The sequence below is a fragment of the Dipteris shenzhenensis genome, chromosome 1 (assembly GCF_047967505.1).
Source record: "Dipteris shenzhenensis isolate YYH24624 ecotype China chromosome 1, Dip_SZ_1.0, whole genome shotgun sequence".
NCBI lineage: Eukaryota > Viridiplantae > Streptophyta > Polypodiopsida > Gleicheniales > Dipteridaceae > Dipteris > Dipteris shenzhenensis.
The window spans coordinates 58,063,333-58,086,355 of NC_141596.1; the positions used below are offsets into that span (position 1 = coordinate 58,063,333).

Sequence of the window (23,023 nt, forward strand, 5' to 3'; positions counted from 1 at the left end):
ATCGGATGTGTCTTTCCTTACACAACAAATTGGTCGTGCAATTGTTTGACAACCTAGGGCATGGCCAACCAAAAAGAACAAAACAAATAATCAACTAGAGTTTGTATCGTCAGCCACAACTACCAGATGGCAATTGGGGCTCTGGTTGTAACGGAAGGAAAATACCCCTCATGCAATTGTTTTGCAACAGAGTGCGAGGCCAAGCCAAGACAAAGGGAACTAAGTATGCACTAAACCTTGTGACATTAGCCACAACTGAGTTCAAAAGAAACATACCCCACCTTCTGCCTCCCTTCTGCCTACGCTTGGCGCGCTGCTACATGGAATGCCTTGCATAGTGAACGCTTCGTGTCCTTGTTGATTGGTGAACCCTTCAGTAGCTCTGACTGTTTGGGAGGTTGATTACCAGAGGACAGAAGCCACGGAGGACTAAAAGTCAATGGCAGAACTTTGCGTTTGTTTTTATCGTCAGAGCAAATCATTGAACGAGGTCGTACAACTCTGTCTACACATGCACGATGATAAAATACTGCAAATCTCGAGGTCTTTCACTTAGACAACACCACACAGCACATGCTCACGAAATCATATCGTTCATAGAGGACATGGCATCGTCATTTGTTTGGGCAACCGCTTTCCCAGAAGCATGTTTCACCATCTCTGCAAAAGGGCGAAAGGAGGAATTTGCAAGTGTCCATGGACTATGGTGAATTCTGCCCTCCGTCCATCGAATCAGCAACAACATGGTTTTCGTCTGTCAATTCAAGCTCAGCCGTACCTTGAGGAAGAGCACCACAACACACCAGAATGTAGAACACAATCCCAACACTTCTTTATAGCCCACGAACGCATGCAACACCTTCCTGAGAATACCCTTGCATGCATGGGGGATCTTTGGAGTGGAATCTCCTTTCTTCACATGGACTTTTCCATGAAAAGGTTCTCCAAATCCAAATCGAATGAATAAATGAATTGCCACATAAATCTTTAGCCCAAGGAGTCTGTACGAATCCACAGTAGAACCCAAACCAAAGTACAGAAACGTTGGGGCAACATTGAAGCAGCACGCTCCATGGTAGGAATTGCAAGCGAATGAGCGGGCATGGCGCAGCAAAAATAAGAAACCAAGGATACTTATAGCCTGCATACGAGCAATGGACCAATGGTGCAATTACACGTCACACGCTGGGCCGACAAAAAAGAAGAAATTAATATGGGCTATGCAAAGAAGAAGAAGAAGAACAAACTTAACAAGGCAGGCGAGAAAGGAAAAATTGGATTTCTAAATTTCGAGGAAAAAAAGTTGACGAACATACAAAAAAGAAGTTGCATTTCTTATTACGACCATACAAAAGAAGTTGTGTGATAAAGAGCTATCCTGGAGAGAGAGCTATTGTGGAGTGTGACTGTGCTATGGCTCTGCGTCACATGTCCACCGTGGTCGGGTCTTCTTTGCGGGATACAACAGCCTCTGTCTTGCCGTCCAAATGCCCTGGTAAGCCGCTTCCTTCCTTTGCCCTGCTTCCAAGAGCAGTTGTTCATATATCCTTTGAATTTAGGGCTTTGCTTGCTCCCCCCCCCCCCCCACTCTATTATCAGAATTGCTAGCTTCTTCTGCCTTCTCATCTTTGATCTCCTTCCTCAAGGCATCTGTTCGAGGCAGAGACAAGATCTCTCGTGTTCCTTTTTTGAGAAAGTTCGCCATTCTGTAATGAGGTACTCTAGTCTTTGCTCTAAATTCAGGGGTTCACGCGTAGTTTTTCTGGGTTTTTTTATATTTGCAATCCTTTGCGTCCCTTGATCGCTACTCTCTTTTGAACTCAGTCATGGGAAAACAGGGGGCGGTCGAGCGCAAGTGACAATGATGCCTATTGGGACCCCGAAAGTGCCATACAGAACGCCAGGAGAGGGAGGCTGGCAGTGGGTCGACATTTGGAATGTGCTTGTATGTATGACCATGTTCATGATTTGAAGTGGAACGTCAATATTATTGAGCATTAATCGGACAGCTTTGTTGCACATTGGTATATCAATAGTTTACTTGTCTTAAATGAGAATGATCAAAACATAGTTGACCGTTAGCGGATCCTTCAAATTGTGTTCTGAATATGTTCTTTAGTAAAGCTCTGAGTATCTTCTTTTCATCATTGAGGTGCATTTTAGCTGTAACCATTGGGCATATCAGTAGTTACAAGCCGAGAGTACCTTACGCCTCTCTTGAAGCCACAGAGAGTCTCCACGCTCCTTCAGCCAGCTACAGATGTAGAGTCGCTACGTGGTCAGAGTATAGTTATTGGCATTGACTCATCTTCACAGAGAGTTTTCAGGCTTTCTGGTGAACTCAGGAGTGAGTTCTTAGAGGAAGGGGAGTATGTCATGTGCATGGTGGACCTAGGGTTGGATAGCAGGTTAACGTGGGTTACGGGATAGCATAGGGCTGGATGGCTATTTTTAGCCGAGATTGCTATATATAGAGATTGATTCATATATAGTGCTCGCTTTATATGGAGGGAGCTATTCATAGCATTGTGCTATCTATAGCAGGTTTCCTTCTATATAGAGGGAGGGCCAGTGCTATTGTGCAGATCAGTTGAGCGCTCCTCAACTGATGGATGGGGCTTGGACCCTGGCCGGGACTCTGGCCATCTACATGGCGGATCATAGGTGGTGTATCGAAGGTCCTTTGGACGGGCTCAGGTGGTATGGGACGCCTGGGTTAGATACGGGCCTATGGATGCGTCGAGCTGTAGCCCACGTGCTCGGGGGTGGTCAGGAGGATCGAGGCACCTGCGTTATGATTTTGGTTGTTTCGAGGACGAGATTCTAGGTCAGTGATAGGGTCAGATCCTGCGGGATCGTGTCATTTATGTCATGAGGTTAACGTGGGTTACGGGATAGCATAGGGTTGGATGGCTATTTTTAGTCGAGATTGCTATATATAGAGATTGATTCATATATAGTGCTCGCTTTATATGGAGGGAGCTATTCATAGCATTGTGCTATCTATAGCGGGTTTCCTTCTATATAGAGCGAGGGCCAGTGCTATTGTGTTCGCTTTATATGGAGGGAGCTATTCATAGCATTGTGCTATCTATAGCGGGTTTCCTTCTATATAGAGGGAGGGCCAATGCTATTGTGCAGATCAGTTGAGCGCTCCTCAACTGATGGATGGGGCTTGGACCTAGGCCGGGACTCTGGCCATCTACATGGCGGATCATAGGTGGTGTATCGAAGGTCCTCTGGACGGGCTCAGGCGGTATGGGACGCCTGGGCTGTAGCCCACGTGCTTGGGGGTGGTCGGGAGGATTAAGGCACCTGCGCTATGATTCTGGTTGTTTCGAGGACGAGATTCTAGGTCAGTGATAGGGTCAGATCCTGCGGGGTCGTGTCATTTGGTATCAGAGCCGTCCTATCACGATTGAATTCAACGCGAGGTATGCAGAAAAGATGTCTTACAGGTATGCTTTTTGAGATTGCTTTTGCAAATCTGAATTTCCGCTCATGTATGGGCTGAATCGTTGGCTGATGATGTGCGCTCATGATTGGGAGAGTTGTGGAAGAAATAGAAGTCCATAGGTTGTGCGCTCTCTCTCGGTTGCTACCTGTTTGGAAATCGTGATTCCCTGAGAAGGGTAGGCGATGAGAAGACTTGATGCTTTCAGCAGAGATATGAGGATGGATCGTTTCTGACCTATAACTACCCACGCTTGGGTTGCTGATGTGATTGGCTGTGTGGGGACGTGTGACAGTAGGCTGGTTAGGGAAAGAATTCGCTCTAGGTTCTCAAGGATGAGATTCCTACCCTAGAGACCTAGATTTGCTGCAGTTGAGAAGTAGGAGGAAAGAGAGAGCATTCAGAAAGCGGCTTGTCTAGGAGATACGGGCATCAGAGACAGGGGCGATATGATTGGGGCAGGTGCTTGGCTTTGGGAAGGAGTGCATGGCCTGATTTTAGCACGTTTTGGCTATTTTTGGCTGGCTGGAGAAAAGCGGGACCAGATCTATTAAAAGCGAGACTGTTTTTTGGTTTAAAAAAAAAGCAGGTTGCTTTTTTGTTTTTCTCTAGCAAGGAAAGCACTTGCTCAAATCAAGCACCCACCCTAAATTCACCTAGCTTTTGCTGGCCCTTCTTGGCTATTTATATACCCGGGATTTCTCTCTCTTTCTCACTTCAGCACTTCAGCGCATGGAGGCGAATTTCCCACCCTCTTTCTGTCTGAGATCAGCCTCTCAGATTCCGCCATCTTTCTTGTTGTCCTCTACCCGCCTTCTTCCTTGATTCCACGCAGCCCCAGATTCTCTTTTTGTAAGTGTGAAGAGCACGCGTTTGGACGCAGTTGCTTTTCTTCTAGTCCCTCTCCCGTGCGAGATATTTTTCAGCCATGGAAGGACATCAAAGTAATGAGACACCTACGTTGGATTACTGTTTTATTGAGATGGAGGACGAGGCTACATCGGAGGTTATTCCTCGTAGACCTCATGACCTGCTACGAGAGATGAATTCCTTGATGGATGAACTTTGGGCAGCTCTTCACTACTATAAAACCCCTCAGTACCAGAAGTATATTAAAGAAGGCTCATGCTGTTCTAAATGTAGACAGCTTGTTTTAGAGTTTTTATACCGCTTCCGTGCTATTGAGAAGTGATGAAGAGGTTGAAATCCTCAGTTTTGACCGACACCTAATTATTTTTTGCTCGACTGGATCTTTTAAACCACTCTTGGTTCAAGAAGCTCCCCAATTTTGCATGAATTATGTTCTAAATTGTCTTGTTATTAAATTGACCAGGTTTTGGTTAATTCGGATTTGATTTGTAACTAAGTGGCATTTATAATTTGATTGGTTTTTTCAAATTATATAACGTGTACTTTTGTTCCATATATCTTGCAGTTTTTTAGATATATGGTACATTGAGGATGCCTGAGACTTTGTTACATCTTAAACTGGACTTAACTAAGACAATTGGATTTCCCTTTCTCGAATCTTGGTGCGTAGATTCCTGTTTGGTTTCTATTTGAAGTTTTGATCTCGATGTGATTGTGAGTTATGGCGTTTCTTCGAGTTACTGTTTGGACATATGAAGGTTCTTATTGATTAGACCAGGATGAGTCTTGTTGGATACCTTCTTTGAATCATGTCCAAAGGCGGGGTCATTCTGATTCTGACTCTTTTAGCCCAAGGTCGTGGATAGCAGGATTCAAGAGTTGTTAGGGATGCTACATGCTGTTTCCTTCTTTGACCTATTGGTTGGGGTATTGTAACACAAGGGGGTGATATAATCACATTAAGAAAAGGATTGAGAATGGATTTGCCACCCTGACTCAATCTGGGATCATCTGAGTTGAAGAGGGATTGGCTACCTGATTCACTCATATTGTCCACTGAGTTTTTTATTTGCAGTATACTTTGGTGGTATGGGACACTAAGGTATGTTACACTTAAGATTCTCTGATGTGGTGGTATAATCCAGCGTGAAATAATACCCAAGGACCTCTAGGGTGAAGTACAAGTAGGCTGAATTGAATTGGGGGCAACCTGATTAGATTTTTTTTTACGAGGGCTGACTAAGATTCTTTACCCTGAGAGAAGCCATGTTTTTTTTGGGTTCAACCCTGGAGCTCCATAGTCTAGACTCAATCTCAAGGAGGGTTACCGCATATCTTCTGATGATGGTATGTCAGTGCCTTGTTTGGAACTTGATGTTCCTAGATAAGAGATCCTAAGAACTGGATGATCCTGTGATTGGAGCGGTTTATTGTGCACAAGTTTATACAGGATATTCGATAGTGGATCTTGTTTTAAGAGATTTCGGATTGTATGTTTCCGTAGTCTTTGGATCACATAGGATGTTATTCCTATGATGGTTGACTTTAAACATGTCTAGAACAGTACCATTGACTGGATATAGCCAACTGAATTTTTACTAATTATCCTCATGTAGGGGCATTTCGAGGATAGATCAAGGGGACCATATTTTTGGTCAGGATTTTGCCCATTGATACTTCCATGAAGATTCTTCCATCATGAGTTATGAACGGGACCTAATTGTTCTACGATGGAAAGTCTGTCATGTATTTCAACCCAAGAATTTGAATTACAAGGGTATTCCGTTGAGGGATTTTCTGAATACTAAGTAATTCAAGAATTAGGGTTGATAGAAGTTGCAACCAAAAAATTGGCCTCGAGCGGTTCAATTGATGGGGTTGTTCGAACAATGATTCCTCGATCTCAACCTAAGATTTTGAGTTCAAGGATACTCAATAGATAAGGTTGATAGAATCATTTACCTTTAAGTATAGATTTTACCATGCTTGTGTACGGATATGTCAACAGAACTAACTTTGTGGATTCAGGCGTTACTTGATTTCTCGAGGAGAATACTCAATGATACATAACCTTGTTTAGATTGCGAGATTTACTTTCCTTGGGTTGGTTATCACAGATTGTGGCTTTGGCCTTGGATTCTCTTTGATTTGAATCTCATGGAAAGTATAGCACACTCAAACTGATAGTCAGAGTATAGTTATTGGCATTGACTCATCTTCACAGAGAGTTTTCAGGCTTTTTGGTGAACTCAGGAGTGAGTTCTTAGAGGAAGGGGAGTATGTCATGTGCATGGTGTACCTAGGGTTGGATAGCAGGTTAACGTGGGCTACGGGATAGCATAGGGCTGGATGGCTATTTTTAGCCGAGATTGCTATATATAGAGATTGATTCATATATAGTGCTCGCTTTATATGGAGGGAGCTATTCATAGCATTGTGCTATCTATAGCGGGTTTCCTTCTATATAGAGGGAGGGCCAGTGCTATTGTGCAGATCAGTTGAGCGCTCCTCAACTGATGGATGGGGCTTGGACCCAGGCCGGGACTTTGGCCATCTACATGGCGGATCATAGGTGGTGTATCGAAGGTCTTCTGGACGGGCTCAGGTGGTATGGGACGCCTGGGTTAGATACGGGCCTATGGATGAGTCGAGCTGTAGCCCACATGCTCGGGGGTGGTCGGGAGGATCGAGGCACTTGCGCTATGATTCTGGTTGTTTCGAGGACGAGACTCTAGGTCAGTGATAGGGTCAGATCCTGCGGGGTCGTGTCATTATAGCACTAGGAAACTTGTGCCAAAGAAGAGCGCTAGGATAGAGAAGCTAGAGAAGAATGGGATTGTGCAGCTAAGGAATGGGAATGTACCGATAGAGAAGCCCGAGGAGAACGAAACCAATCAACCGATAAAGATGCTGAAGAAGAACGGGATCGTGCAACTACAATACTGAGAGTTTAGAGAAGCCAAAGAGGAGGGAGATCGAGAGGTTTGAGATGTCAAAGATGGGCAGGTTAAAGCATTGATCCCGTTTTTGCTCTAGGCTAAAATACCGAGCGCACCCTACTAGCTCCACCCTGTACAAAGGCTGCGCTCCAAGGGAAGCTCAAGTTTGACATGTATGACAGGACAACAAAATCATTTGTACTCTTGTCTTGGCTCAATCAACTAGAGAGTTATTTTTCCATTATGCAGAGACAAGACATGAGAGGTGCATCCTTGCTTCCATGCACTTGATAGGGGAAGCCACTGCAATGAAGGGGGAAAAAGGGCCAATTTAGAGGCCCTTTAGAGGCCTTTTAGGTGGAAAATGTGGAGGGACTCCCATCCACCCCCTGTTGTACACTTTTTGATGTGAAATCTAATCTTATCTACTTCCACCTTCTTCTTCCTACGTTTTGCCTACACTCTTCCCCAATCTCTCTCTATCTTCCTCTTCCCCTCACCCTCTTCTCTCTCTTCGCTCCCCTCTCTCTCTCTCTCTCTCTCTCTCCCCTTCTTTCTCTCCCCTACCCTCTCCCCCATCTTTGGCCTTCCCAAATCTGCCCCTTCTCCTGCATTGCATTGGTATCAGAGCTCCTTCCTAGGGCCATGTGCTTCTCATTCTCAGTGCTGTCTACTGGATGGACTCCATGCAAGCAGAAGGAGTTCAACGTCAAGCAAGTATAACGAAGACCAACTGTAAGATGGAGCAATACAGTGTCAACGACCAGCTTCAAAATCAACTGAAAATCCCATGAGGATTGCGGGCTGCAACGCATTGCTGTCCAGCGCCAAGTCCATTGCTGTAAGCCGTCACCTAAGCTTCACTGCAAGCGATGCCATCTTCTACACAGACGGCTTCATCAGCAACTTGCAGCCATAATAGCGCTTCCTTCTACGAATCCATCATTTCTTCAAAATGATGGTTACTACCTTCGTATCCCCACTCGTCTTAGATCAGTACTTGGCTGACTTCTATGCATTGTCACAGACTGGTACAGTCCAAGAGTATCTGCAGTGCTTTTGGAGACTTTCCATGTTTGTACAGGACGTATCTAAGAAAGGGAAGTTGGTGCGTTTCATCTAGGGATTGAGTCCTTTCCTAGCTGCATATCCGAAGGCACATAACCCTCAGACTATTGAGAGGGCAGCCTAGCTTGTAGAAGTGTTTGAGCCCAAATATGTCAGCAAGTATAAAATAGCAGCGGGCAGCACATACGGGAATGCAAATGAGGCTGAGAAGAAGTGTAAGGTGACTGATTGGAATGATAGGAAATCTGCAGCAGCACCTTTTCCACGGTTTCCTACTGTTTTATGGAGTAAGATGCTCTATGCTAAGCCATACACGCCATCAGATGCCAAGCTAGGAACCAAGCCTACTGCTGGAAAGGAAAAATCAGCAATTCAGCAGTATACTAGGGCTATAATGGACAGTAGGAAGAAAGCAAACTTGTGCTTTAAGTTTGGCGAGAAATGGAAGATGCGGAACACTAGCTCAGCCAAGCTTAGCATGATCATTGAACTCTCTGATGATGAGGCTTTAGTTGATGCCACAGAGTTCTTGGATGCCTCCCATGATGGGATGGCAAGAACACATGATTTTGACGAGGTTCTTGACATTGGAGCCATGAAGGGAACTGAATTTCCTTTTGATCTGGGTGGCGCTACTGTGTTCATGTTATGCAATCACTTGACATTCAGCCCGCTCGTGGCATGCGAGGTCGTAGGCCTACATCTTTTCTTGTGGAGCATCAGGTTGCTATACCTTTTCATGCACGTGAGGATGCTAATGGTAATGCTCCTGTGGATGAGGAGATCTATTCGGATGCGCAGCAACAATTTATGCTATCTCTTTTCATGCCTTGATGTGTGCCAAAAGTGCTGAAACTATCAGATTGAAAGGGATGATTAATGGCAGGACTGTTCACGTGTTGGTGGACAGCAATAGCACTCACAGTTTTATTAATTGCAAAACCTTACAGAAGGTGGGACTCGTTGCTACTGAAATAGATCACGGGCTGAGAGTAGAGGTGGCAAATGGACAGCATATGATCAGCAATTGGTTTGCCAGGATGCACGAATCAAGTTCTCTGATGATTATGAATTTGCAGGTGATCTCTTGGCATTGGATATGGGCCCAATAGATGCTGTCTTGGGCTGTGATTGGTTGAAATCATTGGGCAAAATCAGCATGGACCTAAATGCTTTGTCACTTAGCTTTGTCCACAGCATAGTATTGCAACCCCTAAATTGCAGGTCATTTCAGCAAGGCAGCTGACCAAAGAGCTCAAGAGGGAGTGTGCCATCTATGCGCTGAATGTGTCAGTATCTAAGGAGGGCAGCATTCCCCATGTTAAGGATTGTGATATGCAGAAATTGCTCTCAGAATTTGCTGATGTGTTTGCTGATATGCCTTCACAGTTGCCCCCAAGGAGAGATGTTGATCATGCCAGAGTCTTGGAATCCGGTAGCAAGCCAATTAATAAGGCCCCATACCACCATCTATCTAAGGTAGAAGGGGGAGAAGTGGCAACACAGGTGCGAGAATTGCTAGAGAAGACTTTTATCTCTCATAGCACTTCTCCTTTTGCATCCCTTGTACTCCTGGTAAAGAAAAAAGATGGCTCATACTGCATGTGCATTGACTATAGAGACTTAAATAAGGTTACTATCAAGAATAGGTTTCCGATCCCTAGGATTTTCGCACAGAGAGAGGTTTATATGAGTTCAAAATGATGCCTTTTGGATTGACCAATGCACCGGCTACTTTCTAGGCACTCATGAACAAGATTTTGCAGCCCCTTCTTGACTTATGTGTGATGGAATTTTTTGATGACATCCTCTTTACAACAAGGATAAGCAGGAACACATCAATCATGTCAAGCAAGTGCTGGAAATTCTGAGGTTGCATTAGCTTTATGCTAAAGCCAGCAAGTGTACTTTCATGGTAAGAGAGGTTGAGTATCTTGGTCATATTGTGAGCAGGGATGGAATTCGGGTGGATCCAGCCAAGGTCAAATGCACAAGGGAGTGGCCACAACCACAGAATCCCACCAACTCAGAGGCTTTTGGGTCTTGCTTCTTTTTATAGGAGATTTATTGAACATTTTGCCAAGAGGGCAGCCCCTCTCGCTGACTTGTTGAAAAAGGATGCTTTCAAGTGGTCACAAGAAGCACAACTCACTTTTGAGGACCTTAAAGATGTCTTGAGTAATGCACTTGTACTTGTATGCCCGGATTTTTCACGGCCCTTCAATGTAGAGACAAATGCAAGTGGCAAAGGCCTGGGGACTGTTCTGAGACAAGAGCTTGGAGTTATAGCTTTCGAGAGCAGAAAATTTGAGGCCAAGGAATTGAACTATCATGTTTATGATCAGCAAATGTTGGCTATCCTACATGCTTTCGAGACATGGCACCACTACCTGTACGGTGGAAAGATTAAAGTTAAGACGGATCATAGGACACTCAAGTACTTTCATACGCAGCGCAATATGTCCATGAAGCAGAAGAGGTGGTTGGCTGCAGTTCAGTCCTATGACTTTGACATTGAGTGCAGGAAGGGTAAAGAAAATGTGGTTGCCGATGCCTTGTCTAGAATGTGGGCTTGTAGTTTATCTGTCATTTCCACCATCTGTCAGGAGTGGATTCATGGGATCCAGGTAAAATATATGCAGAATTCAAAGGCAGCTCTCATATTTTTGGGGAGCCTTCAATCCAAGGGCATGCTGAATTTAAGCTGCATAATGGGCTGTTGTACTGCAAGGACATATTTATCTTGTGCCGGACTCCAAGTATACATTGCTGGTTTTGCACGAAATGCACTCATCTCCTATGGCAGGACATGTGGGTATCACTAAGACATATGAAAAGGTCAAATAGAGCTTCATCTGGGATGGCATGTAGTAGGATGTGGTTCAATATGTCACTGAATGCTTGCCTTGCCAACAGAATAAGGTGGACAAACCGCAGGTCTTTTACAGCCATTACCATTCCAGAAGGCAAATGGTCTCACATAACTATGGATTTCATCACAGGGTTTCCTTCTACAAAGAGGGGATGGGATAGCATTTATGTGGTGGTGGATAGAATGACAAAACATGCTCACTTCATACCCACTAAGACCTTGTATTCAGCATCACAGGTTGCTTGGCAATTTATTGAGCATATTTTTAAGCATCATGGCTTCCCTCAGGAAATTGTTAGTGAGAGAGATGCAAAATTTATCTGTCACTTTTGGCAGGAGTTATTCACAGCAGTGGGTACTCTCCTCACATCTAGCACTACTTACCACCATGAGACGGATAGTCAGAAAGGGTGAACAAATGCGTGGAGGAATACGAATACTTTAGGCACTTTTGTCATGATACATAGAAGTCTTGGGATAAGTGGTTGGCTCTTGCTGAATTTTGTTACAACATTACTAAAGACCTTTCCATTGGCATGAGCCCTTTTGCAATGTATGGATATAAGATTGGGATGCCGCCTCTTATTTCAGACATGGCTGTGAAAACTCAGCAAGCAAGAAGTGACTTGGAAAGAATGGATGCCCTTCTGCAGTTGGCTAACAAGACTATGCAGGATGCCCAAGCCAAGCAGAAGAAGTATGTGGATGAACGCATGGGGTATCCATCTTTTGAAGAAGGAGATTATGTGCATTTACGCCTTCTTAAGTACCATTATGCCTCGCTGAAAGGTAACGCCAACACGAAGCTTGCTCACAGGTATTACGGTCCCCACAAGATCATCGGCCAAGTTAAAGAGGTGGCATATGAGTTGGAGCTTCCCAGTACCTCCAAGATTCATAATGTTTTCCATGTGTCCTTGCCGAAGCTACATGTAGGACATCATGTCCAAGTTCTTTCGGAGTTACCACCTATTGATGAGGTGTTGGATCATGTGCCTGCTTAGGGCACGCCCTCATGGGGGGGACCTTTGCTATACAAGGTCTTGTGAAAGAAGCTCGTTGGTTGGAGGTACATGTTGGTTAGTGCATGCTGATTGGTTGAATTACATACGTGCCCTTGATTGGCGCGAATCTGTGCATGGGAGCCAAGTGGAACGACCTGTGCATGGCGGTTAGCTGAATAGTTGGTGTTCTAGTGACCTTCACAAAGATGGAGCGGCTACGGGCGTGATTCTTTTCCGAGCTCTAGCTCATGAGAGTCGTTTGAGGATGAAGTGTTGTCGCCAACCTCTCTCTTGGATGGATCTAGATTTTAATGTATTGGTAGCTGCTAGAATAACTTGTGTCTATCATAGGGTCGTTTAGGTGTGTCTCTGTGTTGCAAGGTCTGTAGTTGTGTCTACTTTGTAATCAACAACAAGGTTGGTCGGCCTGAGCTGAAGGTCCATGCAAAGGTTGAAGGTTTTGTAATTAGATCATATGGGGATTGCACATCAGGGAGACGAGGTTGCCATGGTTGGCTCTCGATTCCTCGATGAGGTTGGCAGCAGAGGGAGACGAGCGATGCTGGTATGCACGGACTCACAGATGGTTTGTGAGACTAGGGTTCCACATCGATAGGATACCTCCTTTTCAGTACAGTTTAGATGCCCCTCTGGTACTCCCACCCACCATCCCGATTGGGCCACACACCAACCAAGTCATTCGTGAGGATCTCCTGCAGCTACACACCTTTAGGACCTGGTTGGAGCTTCCAGTGAAGCTGAGTTTCTACAGAGATTATTGTCTTCGTATTTCGGAGGAGAGATTCATCACACCACCGGGGTACACTGAGCTTCATATGCCTCACTCACTACGGATCTCCATCGGATAGTTTCAGGTATCATCACACTGCCTCCGCATAGAGGGCAGCAGAGCAGAGGGGATTCCTAGGGAGCATCGCTTATGCATATTGTGCGACTGTCGAGAGGTCGAGTCGAAGGAGCATTTTATTTTCAGGTGCCCAGTGTACTACGAGATCCGAGGTCGCTACCACTGCCTCTTCAGAGACAGCTCGGGGCTCCTTTCCAGATTCCTCGCCTACCGAGATCAGAGATGCCTCGCGACCTTCATTCACGAGGGGGTCCGACACAAAGAGTACTTACTCAGGCGACGGGGCTTGGCCACATCATCATACACCTCTCAAAGCAGGATCACAGAGTTCTTCCCATCGAGTGACATTGATCGTTCAGTCTCTAGCCACAGACGTGACAGAGACCCAGACCCGACGACCTCAGCACGACACACAAGACATCGAGGGGACACACGGATCACTCTGGGGGACCTCCCGTCATTGTTTAGACCCGGGATACGTCCCACGGGAGTCATGGTGGCTTTGGTCTTGCATCGAGCCTCGTCCAGGAGATCGAGACGTACATCACCCCTTGACGGGCACCAGCGTCCCATCACCGGCTATGCACCAGCTAGGGCGACATGACATACGGAGGATTCCGCTCCACTCCAATCCTTTTCTTTTCATTGTTACATCCAGATGTATTTGATTTGATTATGTATGATCAGACTTAGGATTCAACATGGGTGATCTTAGTTTTTTCCATACGTTACCATACGCATACGTCATACGAGTACGGAAGTATGATTGGAGTATGGTTCAGCCTTTGGGGCTGAAACATACGTGACCCTAGTTTTATCCAAAAAATATAGATTGATCATTGATCATTGTACACATTAAATTGACACAGAGGTATTTACTATTAAATTGAAACTTGAAACTTGTATAATTGTATTAATTTTAAAGTTGTCAATCATGAGTCATGAGTCATGAGTCGTGAATCGTGATTCTTCATTCATGAAAGACTCCAGCCTCCAGAGACCGTAGTCATCTAGATTCTAGATTTTGATACATCATAGATGGAATCATAGATCATAGATCAATAATCAATACTACACCAAAAGGTCCAAAACATCATGATCAAACTTCAAAGGAAGTAGGTACACCGTATTAGTAACTACACCAAAACATCATAAAGAAAAGGCTGCCAGTGTGCCACCGCCTCAAGCTGCATCTTCATTCTCATCCTCTTGCTCATCCTCATCCTCATCATCATCTGCATCAATGCCTGCACCCTCCTCATCCTCCTCCTGCTCCTCATCACTATCATCCTCATCTGCCTCGCCATGGAACTCCAAAAGACTAGAGCTGCTTGAAGCTGCAGCAACATCCATCGTTCATGTAAGTCTAACAATAGGGGCTGCAATGTCTTCTCCCTCTGTATCTGCTTGCGTCGCTAGCAGCCTATCATCATCCTTCTCCTTGTTGATCATTTCTAGGGTCACTTCTATCTTCTCAAATCCCCTTTCCTTGATTTTGGAAATGAGACGCAAATTAGTATGGATGTATACTAATTTCTCGGTATTCTTTGGAAGCAGCCTATTCCTTCTTTTAGTATGGATAAGAGAGAATGTGCTCCAATTCCTCTCACAAGGAGAAGCACATGTGCCTTGCGAGAGCACTCGAAGAGCTAACCGCTGTAAATTTGGTGTGTGAGCCCCAAATGTCTCCCACCATTTCACCCCTTGGTGCATTCTCTTTTCATCCTTTGCAATCGCACGAGCAAATGGGCCTGACATGGATTTGTAAATATCCAACTCATCACATAAGGTGCCTTGGCTGTCAACATCATACTTGGTGTACCGCTCTATGGCATCCATCCACCCATCGTGCACCTCCTTGTCACTATCTAGATCTTTCTCTCTCCAAATAGGATGGAGAACAAACGCTGCCGCATGCAATAGAGAATGCATCATATTCCACTTGTCAACACATAAGGCTCTAACATCAGCCAGCTTTGAGGATTCAATCCCATCAATAGTTGCCATCTTCTCGACCATCCGATCAGTGAGTTCATATACAAGTCCCATGGTAGCCCCTTCCCTATCAGCCAGGCGAAGGATCTTCAAAATAGGTGCACAAAGCTTCACAATGAGTCTTGCATCTTGCCAAAATGAAGCACCCAATATAATAGAAGACACCTGTTGTGCTTTCACAGTGCGTGACACCTTCTTCTTGCAATACTCATCACTGACAACCATGCGACGCAATCCATTGTATACCCTCTCATCCAACAAGTTTGCTAACATGATAAACATGTAAGCAAACCGTGTTTGTGCTGGCTTCACCAATTCCTTCTTGCTGAATTTTCTATACATTTCTAACACGGTGTGTTTCCGGGTAACAAATGTCACAATCATGTTAGCATGTACCAACACTGGCTTTACCCATGGAAGCTTTCCAATGTCCTCAAACAAGAGGTCAAGGCAATGGCATGTGCATCTAGTATAGAAAATGTGAGGCCACTCTTCCTCCACCAATTCTCCTGCCCGCACACAGTTAGATGCATTGTCCATACACACCTGCACCACATTTTCAGCCCCAACATCAAGAATGGCATCTTTCAGTATCCCAAAGATGTACTCCCCTGACTTATACTGCCCACTTGTGTCCACGGACTTCAAGAAGGCTGAACCAAATATGCATGAGACCATAATATTGATTATAGGCCGGCGTCGAGTGTCAGACCAACCATCACAAGTTATGGTGCAGCCATATTTTTTCCACTTATCCCGAAACTGTAGCATCTCTTGATCTATGCATACTGCTTCATTAGTTAGCTCCGTTGTGCGCAAAACATTGTAGGATGGAGGCTTGAAGGTAGGCCCAACTTGGCCAATGGCACGAACCATCTCCAAAAAATAAGGGCTCCTCACCTTCCAATGAGGAATATCCTCTGCAAAGAAAAAACGACGGAGAGCAATGTATGCATCCTTCCGTGCTTGTGACTCCCATGCCTTTTCCAAGGTTCCCTTTGACGTCTTCAACTTCTTTTGCTTTGGCTCATATGCACTGCCAGATGCATTTCCACTTGCAGTACCACTCACTGAGGCATCTCCCAAATCAGCCACATCTTCAACAAGCTGTTTTGCAGCAGTTTTTAGGGCCACCTTTGCCTGCAATCTTCGACAAGTATCTTTCACATTTTGAGGAGGAGCAGTACACTTGTCAACCCCCAAGCCTGTGAGCCCAAGAAAATGTGCCCTTATACGGGTCGGTCCTCCATCCCATGAATGAGGGCAATATTTACATTTACAAGTGAATTGGCCCTTCCCCAAAGGCTTCAAGGCCTCTACAAATTCCCATTCTGGTCCTTTTTGTCTTCCCATTTGTAGATCTGCAAGCTGCAAATTTGCAAAAGAGGGCAAATAAGGCATTGGGCAAAGGAACAATTTCCAAAGAGGGCTTGAAGTCCTTGCAGGCTGCCCTGTTAGATGGCATCAACTAAAGAGAGAGCACTTGCTGCAAAACAGGAAAAAAAAGCAGCCATTGCATTTACCTTGACACTTGGAGCAGGTAGAACGTAGAGGCAAGCTGCGGGCTGCAATTGTACGGTGACCACTCACCTCCAAAGCAAGTAGAAGAGGGCAAAGGGCTGTCTAAATAGAGGGCAGCAAGGTGCTGAAGAAGAGGGCAAACTGAAGAAGAGTGACGGGCTGAGGGGACTCGGGAGTCGGGACTGAAGAAGAGCGCAGCAAGGTGCTGAAGAAGAGGGCAAAGGGCTGCAGCCTGCCTAAATAGAGGGCAAAGTTCAAAGTTCAAACGTCAGCCTAAATAGGCTCTTGAGGGCCGAGGCAGCAATGGTTGGTGTGCAGCCTGCAAGCAGAGAGTCGGTCGACGGCGAACAGTTCGGAAGCCTTCGCAAGGATGTCGTACGGAATCCGGATTCGAACATAGCAGCCAAGCAACAATATAAGCCTTAAGGTACGCATCCCGATTTTTTCACCCCAAAAAAAGTCACGTATGGAAATCCGTATGGACGTCCGTACGTACAGCGGTACGGAAAAAACGGCCGTACACGTACGGATGCAACAGTGTGGGTGATGATGCTCGTTTCAGTAGCTCCATCCTTACTGTGATTTGTATCAGGTTTTCTTTCAGTCTCATAGACCCATCGGTCTTCCGAAGACTCTAATAAAATTTCTTTCTTTCTTTCTTGCTCTCTCTCTCTCTCTCTCTCTCTCTCTCTCTCTCTCTCTCTCTCTCTCTCCCCTCCTTTTCTTCGCTATCCTCTCCCCCTTTTCTGCCATCTTTGGCCTTCCCAAATTCGCTCCTTCTCCTTCATTGCAGCCGCCACTTAGTAGCACAAGTGGCACAAATAGAATTACAATGTAGAGTTAGACGTAGCGAACTATGATTGGGAGGAGTCCATCTAGGACATCTGAACGAGTTTTTTGCCACCACAGTACATGGACCGCCTTCTTGCCTGGTTCTTTGTGCTTATGCAAAGGGCAACGGAGTCGGTCAACCACTATGCAAATAGCTTTCACTAATTGGCTATACATTTATAGGTACCAGATGGGGACCGGATTGGCAAGTTTTTGCATGATCTCCGTTACTATTCTCAGGGGTATGTGGAAAGCATTAGGCTGAAGATACATGCCATTGCTTATGAGCTCTCTTAGAAATTTAAGCTCATGAGTAGGGGCCAAGGGCCCAAAGGACTCCCTAACAAAAATTGCTAGGAGATTTTAGGCAAAGGGGACTCCATGCCTACAGGAGCGTTCCAGATAGGATAACATATGCAAATAGTACAAATGGGGGTTTCCTCATTGCAAAGGAGAAGCAGAGTCATATGACAAGGAGGGTTTCTATTGTCATTGCCATGAGCACGGCCATGATAAGCAGCATTCATTTGTATGTTGGAAGTATAGGGACAATTCCCGACTTGTGAGCCCCCAAATGAGGAGATCAATGGGGGTCGACATCTACAAGTTGCTGGGTGTAATCTGTGCCACATGTGCACAGGTAGGAGTGAGGGAGGCTGCCACGTGGTCACCGGACAGGCTGCCAGGTGGGCAACCCTTTAAGACTGTTGCAGAGCTGCTGCTGTGCAGGTGTACATAGGCTCTGGTACAGGCTCATGCAGTGTGCAAATGGGCTGGCATGCAACCAGCAGAAGGCATCAGCAGAAGGCCTCTGATAGGCCAGAGGATTTGAGCAGCACATTGGCAGATGTGGCGGACGGTTGGGTTAGTTACAGACTGGGTGGCAGACCAGACCCTGGTCTGTGGCTATACAGACCTGCCACTTTGGCACTCTGTTGCCGGTTGGGTTGACCTGTTGCTGGGTTGGTAGGCTGACCGGTCTGATGGGCCACATAGAGGGCTATCTAGCCCTCCCTATAAAAGGCCACATAGTGGTTACAGTTAGTAGTTCAGTCAAGGTTCAGCCAGTATTGGGCTCTACAGAGTGTACACAGCTACACTGTGTAGGAGAGTGCATGTGAGTTCAGGAGGGAGCATCAGGGAGAGCTCACCATAGAGCAAGCTACTGAAGTCTATGAGAGGCACATGGTGATCCAGGAGGGGTTTTACTGCAGAGGGTTCAGCTAACATAGCTCGTGTTGGTGCCAGACCTCATCATATTTTTGTTTCAGGTGTTGGTACAGTGCAACGTTGACAGACAGCTGCTTGACTTCCGATTTGACCCCCTCAGAGTACCAGAGAGAGACCTAGTAGAGCCTGGGGTAACGAGGCACTCAGAGGATGCACAACAGGTTACAGGATATGGCTGACACCTACTGTATCCACAGGAGTACTCATGGCGACTGCTTTGCCTATTCCCTATTTTGGGTAGAAGGGGACGCTGGATGGGAATAATTACCTGATCTGGAAGATCAAGCTACGGAGTCACTTGGTGGCGAGGGAACTATGGCAGATTACTGAGGATGTCAAGGTCAAGCCTGAGGACCTATGCGACGGGCAATGTGCTGATGAAGGTAGATCCAGATGATGTCAAAGATTGGATGGTCACAGTGCTGATGCAGTGTTGGAATGAATGCAGATTCAATACTTCTGCACATTCAATTTAAGGCTTGGAAGATCTTAAAGGATCTGTACGAGACCTACAATGTTGCACGGAAAGCTACTCTCCAGAATCAATTTTTCAACATGACCTTGGGAGGGGCAGAGACCGCAAATGAGGCTTGGAAGGTCTTAAAGGATCTGTACGAAACCAAAAATGTTGCACGGATAGTTATTCTCCAGAATCAATTATTCTCGATGACCTTGGGAGAGAGAGAAAATGTATCATAGTCTGTAGGTCTATGAAACTAAAAAATTTGGATAGAAAATACTGAAGAGTGGACTCCAAAAGCGTACTCACATTATAGACTGAGAGTCTTTAGGTTCCGATTTGAACTCCCTGATGAGAGCATTGCCTTCATGGTAACTTACCCTCCCTTCTAGCTGCCCTCACATTCACTAACTGAGTGGCTTTTGGTCTAAATTGGGATTGAGCGAGTTCTGCTGGTATCCATACTCTTGTACCTTTCAAATTTGTTGGTTTGTCTGAGAATATGTACTCTAGTAGCTCTTGTTGCAAGAGTGAGTATTGCATGAATACCATCTAGCTTGATTCTAATCATGTCGTCCTTGGCCACTCAATGCTTGTTGCTGTCTTTATTTGTTCATATCTTTCATCGAACGTTGCTTGAGCTTGATACCAATCCTCTCTACAAAGCATTAGCCTCTCTTTCTTTGTCCTCTTTGATTGCTAAATTGCCTTGTTTCTCTGGCATGGTGCTGACCTCATGAGAGATCAGAGTATCAAGCTTAGAGATAACAATGGGATGGGCTTTATTCACACATTGACGTATTGCTTCTCTCATTGAATCAGAGCTGAGCTGTTTGTTGACTTGATTCTCCAAGGTCGAGAAGCTTTTTGGTAGCTCTGCCATGTTTCTTTTGAGCCGCTGGTTTTCCTCTTTAAGGTCGTCGATCTGCTGTTGCAGGTTTAGGACCTGTGTGTCCATTCTGGTAGAGGCAAGGGGGAGAAGCCACCACTTGAGATGACCTTCCTACCAGCCCTGGCTTGGAGGACTGCTATCTGAAACTGTATTGCAGCTGTTGCTGTCGGTGCTACTGCTGCGACGCATTCTCCAGCGTGTTGCATTGCTCCACCCTAAAAGGAGCTGAAACAAATCTTCCACATAGGCTCTTGCATAGGTACTTTCACTGTTAGTTATGACAATACCCCATGACCTGATGTAGAAACCAACTTTATACTGGACAGGTCCTAGATATAGGTGGTGGTAGGACCCTTGAGGCAATAGTGCATGTTCACTCTTTCTTTTATCTATTTTGATGTTCCACTGCAGTAGCATATTTATCCTAGCTTGTATATGCGCAGGGCACTAGCTTAGTTGCTCCCTGTATGAGGAGAAGCCACGAGCATGTTAGCACAGGTGAAGAAGAGATGCGGATGCAGACTCCCATTCCATGTTGGAGGGGGACTACATGTTGGGACTGTTCTTTGCTGTACAAGATAGCATCTTGCTGTCCATAGGGAAGACGACGAGGCACACAGCCTCATACTCTTCACCTGAGATGGTGATACGACACATGGGCCACATGGCATTTATTTTGACCTGTTTGTGTGACAGAACAGCCAAAGAACGACTGCAGCAGGTGGTGTGGCAGCAGCCACATGTAAAAGCGCATCCACATGGCAAATAGCTACATGGCAACAGTCAGCACATGATGTGGCATTAGCCATGTGTTAGTTGGCAGCAGGGTCGGCTGGTCGTCCGCTGATTGGGCTAGATCTAGGGCTGGTTGCCCTAGCCTAGCCCAAGCTTGGGCCATTGTGCATCCACTCTATCATAAGCACAAGTGACTCTTCATCTCTTTATCACATGAAGAGATGAAGAGGACATCAAGAGTGGTCGTGTGGTGCCATTGCTTCTTGACCTCTAGTTTCTTGATTTGTGCAAGGAACGCTATTGAAATCTAGTAGAGGAGAGCGTGGTTTCCAGATATTGTACGTGTGGTCGGGTTTAGTTTTCAGCCTGTTTGGGCTGTGTACATTCAGGATCTACTGTGTCTCTTCTCCTTCTTAAAGATGGATTCCGACCCCTCTCTAGCCTCTTGGTTCATTTGGATCAGGAACATGGTTGTTGAGATTCGAGTGTCTTATGATAAGACAGAGACGTGTCTTACCTTTAAACACGCTTTATATTTGTAAAAAACTTAAATGCGCGAAACTTTGGAAATGTGACTTTGCACTTGGAAATTGCAATTTTGAGTTTCTAGAATCTAGCAGCTAGCTATGCTAGCAAGCTGTAACCAAGGTCCAAAGCTATATACTTGACACTAGCTATGTCTTAAAGATAAGATATGTAAGACATGTCATTTTAGTTATAATAATAAATATTTAATTCACATACTTTTTTTTTTTTGTAAAACCAAGATACTTATATAATAAAACATTCATTTACATCCAGGCCGTGCTCAAAATAGAGCTACAGCCCTATCCATCAGAAACAGTAAAAGAAAAGTTGAATACAAGAAACATCCAAATCTTCCTCATGTAAGGCATCATATAAAGACTGCCTTAATGAGGCTCTGAAAAACTCATAAGGATGCTGAAGAGGAGAATTCAGATATGCTTGGATGCGCTGCAGCCAGAGGGTCCATAAGGCCTAGTATCTGATCCAGTGGAAGAAGAGAGAATACTGTGACAAAGAAGCTGATAGTTTGCCATACATCCAAAAAAACCTGTAGAATCTGTGTGCTGGAAATCTGAGAGATAAAAAATAGGAGATTCTATCTAGAAGGTCTCTGGAATATGAACAAAACCACTATAGATGCGGAATACTCTCCGATGCAAGGTGACATCTTGGATAGAGAGGTGAAGCTATTCGTCGTTTAGCCAATTTCACTCCCACTGGGAGAATACCAACAATACATCTCCATAAGAATAGTCTTTGCTTCAATGGCATTTTCAACTTCCATATCATTTGCAATCTTCCTTTCCACCAGGCTGATGATTTGTTCAGATGCCATAAAGAATTAGCATAATGGGCAATCCAAGGAGGAGGTAAAATTAATCTATAAGCCTGTATAGATGTCAATGACTGCAAAGGCTTAGAAGAAATGCTTGAACTTGAAGACTGAGGTGCCAATCTTGCAGCCTGTCACTGCCATTCAATGTCGGAATCGGAACCAGAGGAAGTAGGAGATCAGCAATAGCTTTCCAAATAGGTCTATGATGCATTGCCAGGTTGTATTGTCTACATGCTGCTGGAAAAAGGAGAAGATTTCCTTGCATATCTACAACATCATCAATGAACCAAATACCCATTTTCATAAGATTGTAAGCTCTGATGGGTTGTTGAACAGCAAGGGGAGAGGAAAACACAGCACTCCAATGAATACTCTCCAATCTGAGTGATGATGCTAGAGAAGCAGGATGAGGAGACCATTTGATGTGAGAGAGTACTTGCTTCCAATCCTGAATCAAGGAATTAGAAAATGGACAAGCAGGGATTTTACCTTGAAATTTTCCAAGTACTACTTCCGATGGATCTACTATCCAATATCCATAAGCTTGTGTGCGCATCTGACCACACAAAATTGCTAGCATAATAGACCAAGGCTGCTCTTGTTGAAAGAATGTTTTGAGCATAGTGATCTTTCTTGCCAACACATGATATTTGATGTTTATTATATTCAAACCACCATGCATTCTGGGTGAGCAAAGCAAGTCCATTTTGAGCAACCGTAAAGCTTTTTTATGAAGCTTGGTTTTCCAAAAAATCTCCATGGCTTGAGACATAAAGGATGAGAGATCTCGAGATGACCAATGTAATAGAGGAAGGTAGAACTGGACATAAGCTAGAACAATAGATTGGACAATTCGAAGCCGTACATGCAGAGGCCATGTGGAAATCTTCCAATATTGTAATTTGTCCTGAATTTTGTTGA

The 23,023-nt window shown here is 45.0% G+C and overlaps 1 protein-coding gene and 1 pseudogene across 2 annotated transcripts in view; one reads left to right on the forward strand and one right to left on the reverse strand.

Moving 5' to 3' along the window:
• Positions 1–1,253: 1,253 nt before the first annotated feature.
• Positions 1,254–23,023, forward strand: part of CLP2 (CLP protease proteolytic subunit 2) — a 91,785-nt gene continuing 70,015 nt past the window's right edge. The window contains exons 1-3 of one of the 2 annotated variants that reach the window (XM_087383177.1): positions 1,254–1,495; positions 1,647–1,716; positions 1,825–1,945. In XM_087383177.1, the coding sequence (XP_087239303.1) occupies positions 1,414–1,495; positions 1,647–1,716; positions 1,825–1,945 (273 nt within the window). In that variant the 5' untranslated portion in view covers positions 1,254–1,413. The remainder of the gene's footprint in view (positions 1,496–1,646; positions 1,717–1,824; positions 1,946–23,023) is intronic. The other variant, XM_087383185.1, reaches the window with a different exon arrangement.
• Positions 14,258–16,438, reverse strand: LOC147906109 (uncharacterized; annotated as a pseudogene).